A 12,297-nucleotide genomic window follows, 5' to 3' on the forward strand; every position below is an offset into this window, starting at 1 on the left:
TAATCCACAGGCTTCTCCAAATGCTGTTGCGCAAATTTTAACCGAGCCTTGACATGCTTTTTGTTCAGCAATGGAGTCTTGCGTGGTGAGCGTGCATGGATGCCATGGCGGTTCAGTGCATTGCTTATAGTTTTCTTTGAAACAACAGTACCTGCTGATGCAAGGTCTTCCTGAAGTTCTGTCCGAGTGGTTCTTGGCTCTTGGAGAACCCTCCTGATTATTCTTTGGACTCCTCGGACAGGGATCTTGCGTGGAGCACCTGATCGTGGCAGGTTTATGGTGAACTGATGCACTTTCCATTTCCGGATAATGGCCCCCACAGTGCTCACAGGAACATTCAGCATTCTGGAAATGCACCTATAACCATTCCCATCAAAATGCTTTTCAACGATAAGATTACGAAGATCTTGAGAGAGTTCTTTGCTTTTACCCATCATGAAGTCTTTCCTGTGTGCCTTCTGGGTAATGAGGAGCCTTTATAGGCCATCAATTAGGACTAAAGCAGCTGATATCAATTAGTACTGATAGGGGACAGGATTTCTCTATCAATACTGACAGATTTCAGGTGATCTCCTGGCTTTCTATGTCATTTTGCCCCTTGTTATCTCCATGTATTCAATACTTATTCCCTGTGTCATTTCACTTTATTTATTGTGGTTTAACTTGTATACTTATATGTTCTGATTTGTTTGTATGACGTCAATATTTGGCTTGATGGCAACATCTGGTGGAAATGTTGTGTCAATGGTCCACTTGGAAATCCCCTTACTGATAAAAATGCTGATGTGTCAAATACTTATTTTCCCCGCTGTATTTAAAAGAGTGAGTGTAAACACAGACACACAAAAAATGTATATGTTGGAATATGCAGGTTAAAATGTTAAACAAATTTTTTCCAGTCAGAGAATGTTGCATATAATTTAATTTTTGCTTGGTGCATAAAGTTAAAAGACTAAAACTAATAAACAAGTTTTAAAAAGAGACTTTTCCATTTGATTACATTTTATATGATGGATTATGCAGAAAAAGTAGAATTGGGCTGAAAGATTTATTGTTTTATTACATATTCAGGTTGTGTATCATGTTTTTTTAAAAGTAACTAAGTAATTAATTACTTTTTAGAATAAGTAATCGGTAAAGTAACGGGGAAGTAATCAGTAATTGGTTACTGATTACTTTTTTCAAGTAACTTGGCCAACACTGATTCTGTGGACTGATGAGACAAAAGTTTCCAGAAGGTTTGAGTGCCGCTACATCTGGAGTAAAACTAATACAGAATTTAATTTAAACAAAACAAAACAAAAAAACAAAAACAAAACATCGTTATTATCAATCAAAATTATTTTGATGATCTGAAACATGTAAGAGTCATAAATATGCAAATATAAAAAATTAAAATACTTTTATGGCTTCATCTTTTCTCCAGACCATCTCAGCTCTGTTAGGATAGAAACCTGTAGCGTGGCAGGTGACTGGAGAGGAGGAAGACTTCTGGAGAAGAAAGACTGATGGGAGAACTGGAGAGAGAGAGAGAGAGGGAGAGACTACCTCATTTACTATATAGTCCTTTTATTTCAATCATTTCCAACACTACTTGGGCTTCTTTAAAAAATCAACAACAACATCAATAACATAAAAAAACAAAACTGAACACCATCCATATGAAGTCTTCTGCTTCAGAATTAACATTTCAGAACATGATGAATGATGAAACATTGTGCTTTTACTAATGTGTGCAGCTAAAAATCTGAATTACCGTGAAAACATCTTTGATGATAATAATAATAATAATGGATTGGATTTATATAGCGCTTTTCAAGGCACCCAAAGCGCTTTACAATACCACTATTCATTCACTCTCACATTCACACACTGGTGGAGGCAAGCTGATGATCTTCAAGATGATCTTACCTGCAGTCACAGACACTCCGTAGCAGAGGAGTAGCAGAATAATTGTCTTTATATTTGATTAAATATAAAGGAGTAATTTAACTTTGCCATACTTCTTTCCTTTTTTCTTACACAGTTGTCGTCTCTTTTCTCTTGTGTACTTTTTACACTTCTGCTTCAGGGAAAAAATGGGACGTGAAAGAAACAAGTCTGGTACATCCGACAACTACCAGAATATGTTTTTTTAAGTTTTTAAAAAAATACTTTTTACTTTAACTTAAAGTTTATCTTTCATGATTCACTGTTATAAAGGAAATCTGAGGTGTACAGAGTAAACAATAATGTAAACAGCTATGAAAAGTCTGGGCACTAGACTTGCGATGCTAAGAAATAAAGCAAGAGGTTAAAGTAAAGTCCACAGAGCTTTCTGCCTTGGGCATTTTTGACTTGTTTATTAATAAAGGTTACTTTTAAATAAAATTGTTTATTCTCCACTTGAAACTTTAGACAACAAATCTGTATTTATGGATGTTACAGTCCATGGCTCAAAGGAACCTGACATGACATAGGAGCTTTGGCAAAAGCAAACAAAAGAGGAAGAAGGCCATGATCCAGCCACACAGCCCATGGCTGTGGGCATTAGGCTTCCTCCTTAAACTTAGAATATTAAAACTAAACAAACCAAAAGCAAGGGCAGACACTAATTCTGACTCAACTAAAACTTTATAAAAAAAAAAACAATTCCAAAAGCAACTGAGAAATAATACTGGAGCTCGTGGATGTGAGCAGAAGCTTCTACTACTACTATTACTCTCAGTACTCCAAGGGATCTGGTGCAGTTGAGCCTTCTGCAGCCAAACAGCACTAAGTTTGAATCAGACTGGGTTAATCAGGATGACAGAAAAGCAAAAACATTGAAAGCAGGATGACAGATGTACCTGTGCACTGGGGTAAACCTAACAATGGATTTGGATCTGGAAAAGTCATGCAGGTGTTTCTGTTGTTTTGAGTCCTGGCAAGTATTTTTAAATTCTTATTTACTTGGTACTATTTTCCTATGTACTATGTCTTTCTGGAACATGCTCCAAGTTTAATCTTGAGGTGCTGGAGCAAGAGATAATCTGGGATTTCCATCCTGGAGAGAGTTAACTTGAACTCTAAATTGGTTACTGTGGCAACAGGTCCATCATACACAGTTCAGCAGTTTAATGTCTGGCAAAGTACAAGGATTGGCCCCTTTGTTGCAAAACTTCATAAATCTGAGGGTTTCCCTGACTCAATTTATTTACAGGCCAAGTTTTTCAGCAGATTGAACCAGAGGATGAGAGACATGATAGCACCATGCTAACACTGTAATATTTTTTTCAATTTAAAATTAAAGCAGAATAGATTTAATTTTTTAATGAACAAAGAAAGTGCTTGCATAATCCAGGCTTGATGTTTAATCTGTTAATTTGTCCGCATTTATTATGTTGGCAAAGTGTGAGGAGGTAAACTTATAATAAAGACCTGTTCATTTCTCCTGAATTGGTGCCTCATTTGTTAGGAAAATGAATCATGTTGTCACAGAAGACTTTACACTGAAAGCACCTCTGCAGTCTCTTCTCTTGGTGTATTTAAATGGCAAATAGACAAACGCCTATCATTCACTCTTATTTTATCCTTAAATGTAATTATTTTATACAAATGGAAATCTTTATACGTATGATATCTATGCTCTACATGCTCCAAGTTATATAGCTTGATCATCTTTTGATTAGGAGCTTTTAATTCTTCTATAATCATAGGTAGCACATATGTTTTCATCTATTTCCTTGTGTCTATGAGACAAACCCTGCTGCGGCTTTTCTGGTGTGACTTTGATACAAACAATGAGGAAATCACATCAGTTAAAGCTACAGTAGCAAGCCTCACTAATTCTGTTGGTGTTTTGGAGAAAGATCAGTCACAGTGTTAGAGCGCCACCACTGGACTCAAACGGCACTCCATCTCCACTTCTTTCTGTGAAACCACGTGATCACTCTGTTAAGTTTCGTTTTTGTGTTTATGACACCCGATCTGGTTTGATTTGCAAGCGTTGGCGCACAAACGGAGAACAAAGAATAGGCTGTTATGTAATATATGTGCCAGGACGTTAAGGCTTCTTGTCTGACTTGTTCTGCAACGTTCCTGCAAAAATAAAGAAGTGAAACAATCAATTGACTGAGAACCTTCACAGACAAACAATCAATTATTAACATCAACATTTTAGACAGGTCAGAAGGACATACATTTAAAAATAAAGTGTACAGCTAACTTTTAATCTGTAAAGAACAAGTTACTAAACTCATACAGAGAAGTAATTTATGATGAGTTCTGTATGCATTAAAAAACATAAATAAATAAAAAACTTCTATTACTAAAACCAAGGCCTATACACTCAGTATGCTGCTTTTACAATATAAAAACAAAGGCTGTGTGTTTAGATTTAAGACTTTCTATTTTTTCTGTTTCTCTTGTCCTCATCTGACCCCTGCCCTCAGACTGGGTTATCTTTCTGATGCCTTGCTGCCACTGACGTAGCAAGTTACTCCACAATTTGCCTTTGGTTAATTTTTAGCCAGAGGGCTCCATCTAGCGGCGGGATGGCAGTACTCCTGAATGCAATTTTGAAGACGTATTCTTCTAAGCTACTGTAAAATCTTTGTTTTTAGGCTTTCAGTTACTTTAACTTTTCAGATACACATTCACTCTTATGTCAGCTAATACTGATATATTATGAACTTATGGCGTGTTTTTGTGTTTTTCCTGGATAACTGTCGGACTCGTCTGTATGTGAAAGTGAAACTGAACTTGAACTCGGACTTGAAGGGGAAAACCAGCCAACTAAACCTTGTTTAGTCCGTTTGATTGCAGCTAAACGAGGGGACCTGTCTGTGAGGAAACACGGATAAACATGACGGAATTATCTACCATCTATAAACTGTCTCTGATCGCCGTTACCTGCTTTATTCAAGGTAAGCTAGTCGAGGTCGTTGTTGCTCTGCTGGTCTGACAGATAAAAATACATCTATGCATGCTGTGTTACTAATATTATAAACCGTACATGTAAGAAAAACCATTTTTATGTGCATGGAAGTCATCTATCTGTTCAGTAACATACAAAAGTTGAAAAACAGCTGGTTGAAAATGTCCAAAACAACTTGGACAATAACGTCAAGTTTAACTCGAACTAAACATAGTAAAGTTCATATTTGATGACCCTTTTACAAGCCGAATTTAAAATAAAGCCCAAATGCGTCTTAAAACATGTAAGTGGATGTTATAGGTGTATGCATGATAACGTTTAACAAAAATAATAGGAATTTAATACGTCTTTAACATGGAGTTCTGCGTGAAACCCCGAGCGAGTGGTGCACGCCTATTTTCGTGCCCAAAACGTGATCGTCTGTCCAAAAGTGATTTCCGGTATTTGCCGAAAAGTGATCATCCATATTTAAACTGCTGTAAATGACTTGTTGACCATTAATATGTGAACGAACGTAGAAGCTGCAATCACTTTCTGGCAAAGTTATCCTACATTCAACCAGTTAAAAAGTGTCACAGACATTAAAAACGTCTTCTTTTAGATGTATATGGCCTTATCGTATATGAAAACTACAACAAATATAACAATAGTTCAATAAAGATATTTTAAGAGGCCAAAAAGGTCTGAATTGGTTACGAAGTAGGTACAGTAAAGCAATAAAAAAATAAGAGTCATAAAGACACTCTTTGTTTTACATGTTACCCCTTTGTAAATCCTGCTGTCTATAGTCTATTTACAAATACAATCACCAACACCTGAAATCACAAATTGAAGCAGTGCTGTCTTCACTTTAGTGATTAAGACTGTGCGATATTCACAGTAAACAGCTGGAGACTTAATTTTTGGGGAAAGGTAGACGGGCTGTTGTCTGTTTGCTAAATGAAAAATAAAAAAAAAGGAGGGGAGTAAACCAAAAGCAAAACACTGAAGGGGTGGAAACAGTTAAGTACAATATTTATGGGTCGCCAGACAGAACTGGACTTTTACTTTTAGCTGTCAATTTAAACTGGACCTCATGAAACATATTACGCTTGATTTAACTTTCTGTTTCAATAATAATTCCTATAAGTGCCTTGTTTATTGGTTGAGCTTGAAAAGACAGTTTGCACAACGATAATTTTCTGAGTGGATGATGTCGAGAAACGTAATGGCATAATATAACGTGGTCTGATATTTACAGAGGTTTTACTACCCATTAATCTCCTGTTAAACTTTTGTCTGAAGCCTGCAGCAGCAGCTGTCCGGTGTTGGAGTGCTGGTTTGTGCAGGAGAAGGCGGGACGAGGAGGAGGTTTAACTGGAGCTACGACCCAAGAAAAATCCCTGCTTCACATCAGAACCGACGGCCAGAATGACGAGTCCCAGCGCGCTCCTAAAGACATCAACCCTGAAAGAGTCTACTCTGTGATCGGTAATGAGTAAAATACAATCCAGCTTAGTTAAATAAGTTCTGCAGCTCGATAAAAGTCATATTTTATCAGAGTTTACGTCCACTTTTTCTTCTCCTCTCTCTTATCTGGATGCATTTACATCTGTTTGAGTCCCAGTATGTCTGAACCATGGCTAGCAGATTTTACCGCTGCTAAAGCCTGAGGCAGATACTTAACGTCCAGCATGACAATAAAATTGGCTCAGTTAACAGAAAGAAGTCTATTAGGCATAAAAATGACTGAAAACCATAATTATTTACATGAGAACATTTTAGATGATCTGTTGAAAATAAATGAAATGGTTCGGCCGAACAATCACACTAACATTTCATCATCTATGATTGCTCCATTTCTTCGCTGTAGCGTCATTTTGATAAGTCACAGCAAAAATCCCACTGATGGGAAAAACAGTCATTCAGTAATAGTCAGGTGATCAACTGACCTCGTATTCGTGAACACACAGGGTCGCCAAACCTCCAGTACAGGGGAAGGCTCTCACCTGTTTCCTTAGTGAAGTCCAGGTGGTGACTTTCTTTGTCTGGCAGTGTGTAAGAAACATATAGATCAAATGCTCTTCTATAAAAAATCCCAGCTGCTCGTTTTAGTCACGAAAATGTCCTGGTGTTTAAAAGTTACTGCACATAAAGTGTGTATTTAGCACATTAGGTCTGGAAAACATGTATTTCCTAGGTTGTTAGTTTGACTCCATCATCATTTCTCTTTGAGTTATTAAATATTATGATTACATAACAATTTAGATAATAAATCTAAACATGTATTCATAGCAGCTCTGCATGTTTCTATATTTTTCTTTTTGTATTTTTATGGATTCCATCATTGACCAAAGCATCTCTTTTTAAGATTTATTTGTTATGTATTTTCAAAATGTGTAGGTTTAAAGGCATATTTGTTTAGGGGCAGGTATGTAACACAAACCACCCTCCACAACATAACAGCATAAAATAATTTGCCATATCTGTCCCATGTGGGCCTCTGAATAAGCAATACTGAGCAACACGTGCAAAAATTATACCAAAAATATAAAATGAAAAGCAAAAGAAGAAAATAAAATTAGGTAAAAATTGTAATTCCGCAAACTGTGTTACTATGTGGGTTAAATTATTCACTTAAAATTATTTACACACAGCTGTTCATCTTATTTTCTTTTATTTATAAACAGATCGAGTGTCTCAGACATCTTACATGTTGTATAAGCGTGACCTTTGACTCCTGTTTCTCAGACCCAGCTGGCACCCTCTGCCACCGCTCGCTCAACCCTCCCAGAGGCTCTGTGACGAAGCCCCAGTGTGAGATCAACCCCTTCCTGCCGCAGCCCTCCAGCCTGGACTGGGTTTCCTCGCTCACAGAGTCTGGCCTCAGCCCTGTGTACCTGCAGGCTGAGTGGTTTTCATCTGCATTTCAGGGCCTCAACGAACAGCTGGGCATCTCTACTATCACCCGCGCCCCCACAGGATCTAAAGAGCACAGTGGTAAAGATTTGATTTTAACCAAACACATTTATATCTGGGGGTTCACAGATCAAAAAATTAATTGGCCGACAATTATAAAAGTTTATTATCTCACGTGTGTCAGTCTGACTCTGTTTCCTCAGTGATCCTGAGCGTGACGACTAAAACGGTCTCAGTAAAGTCCAGACTCGGGGAGCCCGTGCAGCTGGACTGCGGCTTTTGGATCAACCCTTCCTCTCCTCTGTATGGGGCTGGATTCGCCGTCGAATGGCGGTACCAGTTCAGAGGCCGCGGACGGCTGATTCTGGCTTACGACGGGAAGACTGACCGCCTCGCCGACACGCAGGAAGAAGGAGCCACGCTGGACTTTGATGCTTTGCACGAGAAAGGAAATGCATCCCTGCTCCTGCAGGAGGCTAAAGTGCTTCACTCTGGGACGTACATCTGCACGGTGTATCTGCCACACCTGCTCGCTCAGGTGGCGCTGGACCTTGAGATTGAAGGTGAGGAAAATGTATTTCTGGAGCATTACGCACGTGTTTGCTTCACTGAAATAAGCAGATGTGTTTAAAATAAACACTCAGCTCTGTAAAAACTCCAGATTTAACTTTTAACCTCATCTTGTTTTTCTGCTCCTCTCTCCACCCAGAACCGCCATCCCTCTCCATCCACCCCTCCACCCTGCCCCTCGCTGTTCCAGGTCAGACTATAAACGTCCAGTGTGAAGCGTCCGGCTTTGCGCCCCTCCCCGTGGAGTTCAGCTGGGAGATTAAAGGTGCCGACGGGAAGTCCAAGACCCTGGATTCATTCAGCGTAACGGGCCACCGGCAGGCCTGGGACCGCACCTTCAGCCAGACCTCCCGGCTCGAGATCGACACCTCTAAGCTGGACCTGGGCAGAGGAGGGGAGCTCACCTGTGTAGCCGCCCACGCTGGAGGCACGAGACGGACCAGCGTGACCCTCAATGTCATCGGTAATGTGAAGCAAACCTGGAAGACACGCAAGCAAATTAACAGCTCAGTTTATGTTGAGTTAAAGCAGTTTTTATACAGTTGGAGAAGGTACTAATGATGAAATAGAAAGAAGAAAGGTAGAATAGTATAGAAGTGAAACTGATATAAGAAAAGATATTACCACTAACATAACACTTTCCTTTTAATGCGGCTTATTAGGTTAGTATCACATATAAATGACTAAATATTTAACTAATCTTGAAACACATTTACCTGGATAACTTTTGAGTTATCGTAGTTTGACACATTCTTAGATTTAAGTAAACAGTTTGAATCACCAGCTTCTGGATTTAAAACAGTTTGATTTTGTTAATCACAAAGTAACCATGTGGTACCATTTATGACCCACTGTGATATTTTATTTCTAAAAAGATTTACTGCATCACAAACCTTCAGACTAACCTGAACTGTTGCATTTAAGTAATATTTAATGGCATTAGAACATTTTAGTATATCTGTTATAGATGAATGAAGCAGCACAGATATGATAAACACCATGAGAGCCATTAAAAATTGACTCCTGTTAGTACCTGAAATGACTCGGTTGGTGAAATAACTCTTAAAGGTTTAATATTGAAGTATATATAATACTGTGCAAACGTTTTAGGCAGCTGTAAACAAAGAATGCTTTTAAAAAAGTGATAATTATCTATTTTTATCAATCAACGAAATGCAGTGAATGAACAAAAGAGAAATTTAAATCAAATCACCTTTGCCTTCTTCTACACTGGCACAGTTTTTGAAGGAAGGTTGTTCCGAACATCTTGGAGAACTAACCACCGATCTTCTGTGGATGTTGGCTTCCTCACATCTCTCTGTATCTTCATGTAATCCCAGACACACCTGAGTATGTTGCTATCAGGGCTCTGTGGGGACCGGACCATCACTTCCAGCACTTCTTGTTCTTCTTTACACTGAAGATGGTTCTTAATGACTTTGGCTCCATGTTTGGGGTCATTGTCCTGCTGCGGAATACATTTGGGGCAAATAAACAATCATTTATATTTTTCAAAAGCATCTTTGTTTACAGCATTTTTTCACACCTGCCTAAAATGTTTCCACAGTACTGTAATAATAATTTAACTGACAAACCTGTTCAGATCAGATGAATCCTAACGATCTTTTTTCCTTTTCAGGTTTCAGTTCTCCGTCCATCGAGGACTCTATGGCGATGGTCGGCGTGGCGCTGGTGCTTTATGGGCTCATCAAGTTTGTCTCGTGGACATTTACCAGCTCAGGTAGCAAATATTGATGCAAAAATATCGTCCAACAGTTTTAATGTGTATTGAAGGTTTTTTTAATCATTTCAAGCTGGAAAAAATCTTGTCACCTTTTGGATCAAATAAAAAAGAATGAGTAATATGTTTCAAAAAGTAAGATGTTTATTAAACTCTGTGTCTGACTTTTTGTTTTTTCATTTGTATTTTCTCTGTAAACAGGCTCAGCTGAGGCTGATAAACAAGATAAGGTAATGTCACTGTAATATTTACTGCAGACAAACATATAAATGTGTTTACAGAAATCTCTTATTAATTGATTTACCTACTGTATGTTTCATCACCCTGGACGTGGTGCTTCTTGGTGTTTCCTTTGAATTTAATTTTACAATTTTTTCCCATCACAGAAAGAGAAGTGAAGATGAAAGAAGGCAACTGACCATCAGTGGCACTGATCCACTCGATATGTTTGATGGGATTTCAGGAGGGGCTTTCCACATGTTCATGGGACAGATTTTTTCTTTTTCTTTTGTTTTTTTTACTGCTCTGGTTTGAAGGTAAACTTGTATGTTTTATGCTTGTTTTTATCAAATTTGTTTATTATAAAATGTTTGGATTCAACTTTTTGTTCTTTAGAAAGGGACAGGGATATCTCGAAGACGCTCAGTTCAAACACGTTTCTTGTGATGTTTCTTTAATCTTTCTTTATAGAGCTGTGTGGTTTTGCCTTCCTCTGTTTATGGTTTATATGTCGTCACAAACACTGGAAAGAAAAACAATGAGAGGAAGTTGGGAGGGATGTGTTGAAACATCAGCTTCTGTTTTTTAAAGGTTAATCCTTCCATTCGATGTTCCCGTCTGTCTAAAAACCTCATTAACTCACGCTTTTTGGAACCAGAGATCGGACTGTATTTGTTGGTTTATAAAGAAAAGGAAATGCTGTTTTAATTAAGTAAAAATGATTAGACTAATAATAGACTCATTATTTTAAAAATAATATTAATAATAATAATAATAGACTGTTCAAATTGTCCGTCTTATTTTTGTTATTTTTGTAAATATGGAGATTGTATTTCTGTTTTCATATTATTTTTAGGTGTGTTTGTCTTTTTCTTCATCACATGCTTGCCCGGGATAATAAACATTAAACCTGTGACTGAAATGGAGATTTTACAAACAGAGCACAAAATTCTGCTGTAAGGAAGATTTTAAATTAGCAAATGATTTAAATGGACTCTGAATTTTAATTAAATAAAAAAAATCTCTTGAAACACACCAAATAAGTCCTCTTCTTGTTTAACACTCTGCTCTTATACACGCTTTAAACCACACATTCACTCACACTTACTGGTCACTTCATTAGGTACACCTTAATAATACTGGGTTAAATACTTTTTTGTCCTCAGAGCTGCTTTAATTCTACATGGAATAGATTCAATAAGGTGCTGCAAATATTCTTTGGAGATTCTGGTCCATATTTACATTTAGCATCACACAGTGTCCATGGCATGTCTCTCTCGTTCTGCTACATCCCAGAATTGCTCTATTCGATTGCAACTTGGTGACTGTGGAGGCCATTCATGTACAGTAAACTTATCCTCATGTACAAGAAACCAGTTTGCAATGTTTTGAGCTTTATGACATAGTGCATAAGTCTGCTGGAACCAGCCATTTAAAAATGGGTACACTGGTAACAAAGGGATGGACATGGTTAGCAACAATACTCAGGGAGCCTATGGTGTCTAAACAATACTTTGTAACAAGGGGCCTGAGGTTCATCAGGAAAATTATACCCCATCACCAGCCCGAACTGTAGACAGACAGGATGATCCATACTTTGATGTTGTTTACTCTAAATTCTGATCCTACCATCTGAATGTTACAGCACAAATCAAGACTTGTCAGAGCAGAAAACGTTTTTCCAATCTTCTGCTGTGTAGTTTGGTAAAGCAGTGTGGTAAAATCCAAGCAGATCAGCATTTTCTAAAATATTCAGAGTCAGACTGGCTATAACCCCCTACGACGTCGAAAGTAGCTTAAACCATCTTTCCTCACCATTCTGAATCTCACATTGAACTTAAACACAAAATAACGGTAAATCTGATAAAAGTTCAAAATATAAAAGTACTAAATGTAAAACAATTAAAGAAGCTTTATAAAGTCAATTAGGTACATTCAAAGAAATAATAATAATAGTAATAAAAATTGACAT

The 12,297-nt window shown here is 37.7% G+C and overlaps 1 protein-coding gene across 1 annotated transcript; it reads left to right on the forward strand.

The window, feature by feature from the left end:
• The first annotated feature begins 4,500 nt into the window (after nucleotides 1–4,500).
• tapbp.1 (TAP binding protein (tapasin), tandem duplicate 1) lies at nucleotides 4,501–11,368 on the forward strand. The gene is made up of 8 exons (XM_004572654.5): nucleotides 4,501–4,886; nucleotides 6,182–6,367; nucleotides 7,628–7,876; nucleotides 7,999–8,358; nucleotides 8,505–8,828; nucleotides 10,005–10,106; nucleotides 10,308–10,336; nucleotides 10,493–11,368. Exons 1-8 carry the CDS (start codon nucleotides 4,826–4,828, stop codon nucleotides 10,502–10,504), a joined length of 1,323 nt encoding a protein of 440 aa, XP_004572711.5. The 5' UTR covers nucleotides 4,501–4,825; the 3' UTR covers nucleotides 10,505–11,368.
• The last annotated feature ends 929 nt before the right edge of the window (nucleotides 11,369–12,297 follow it).

This window comes from Maylandia zebra, linkage group LG22, assembly GCF_041146795.1.
Source record: "Maylandia zebra isolate NMK-2024a linkage group LG22, Mzebra_GT3a, whole genome shotgun sequence".
NCBI lineage: Eukaryota > Metazoa > Chordata > Actinopteri > Cichliformes > Cichlidae > Maylandia > Maylandia zebra.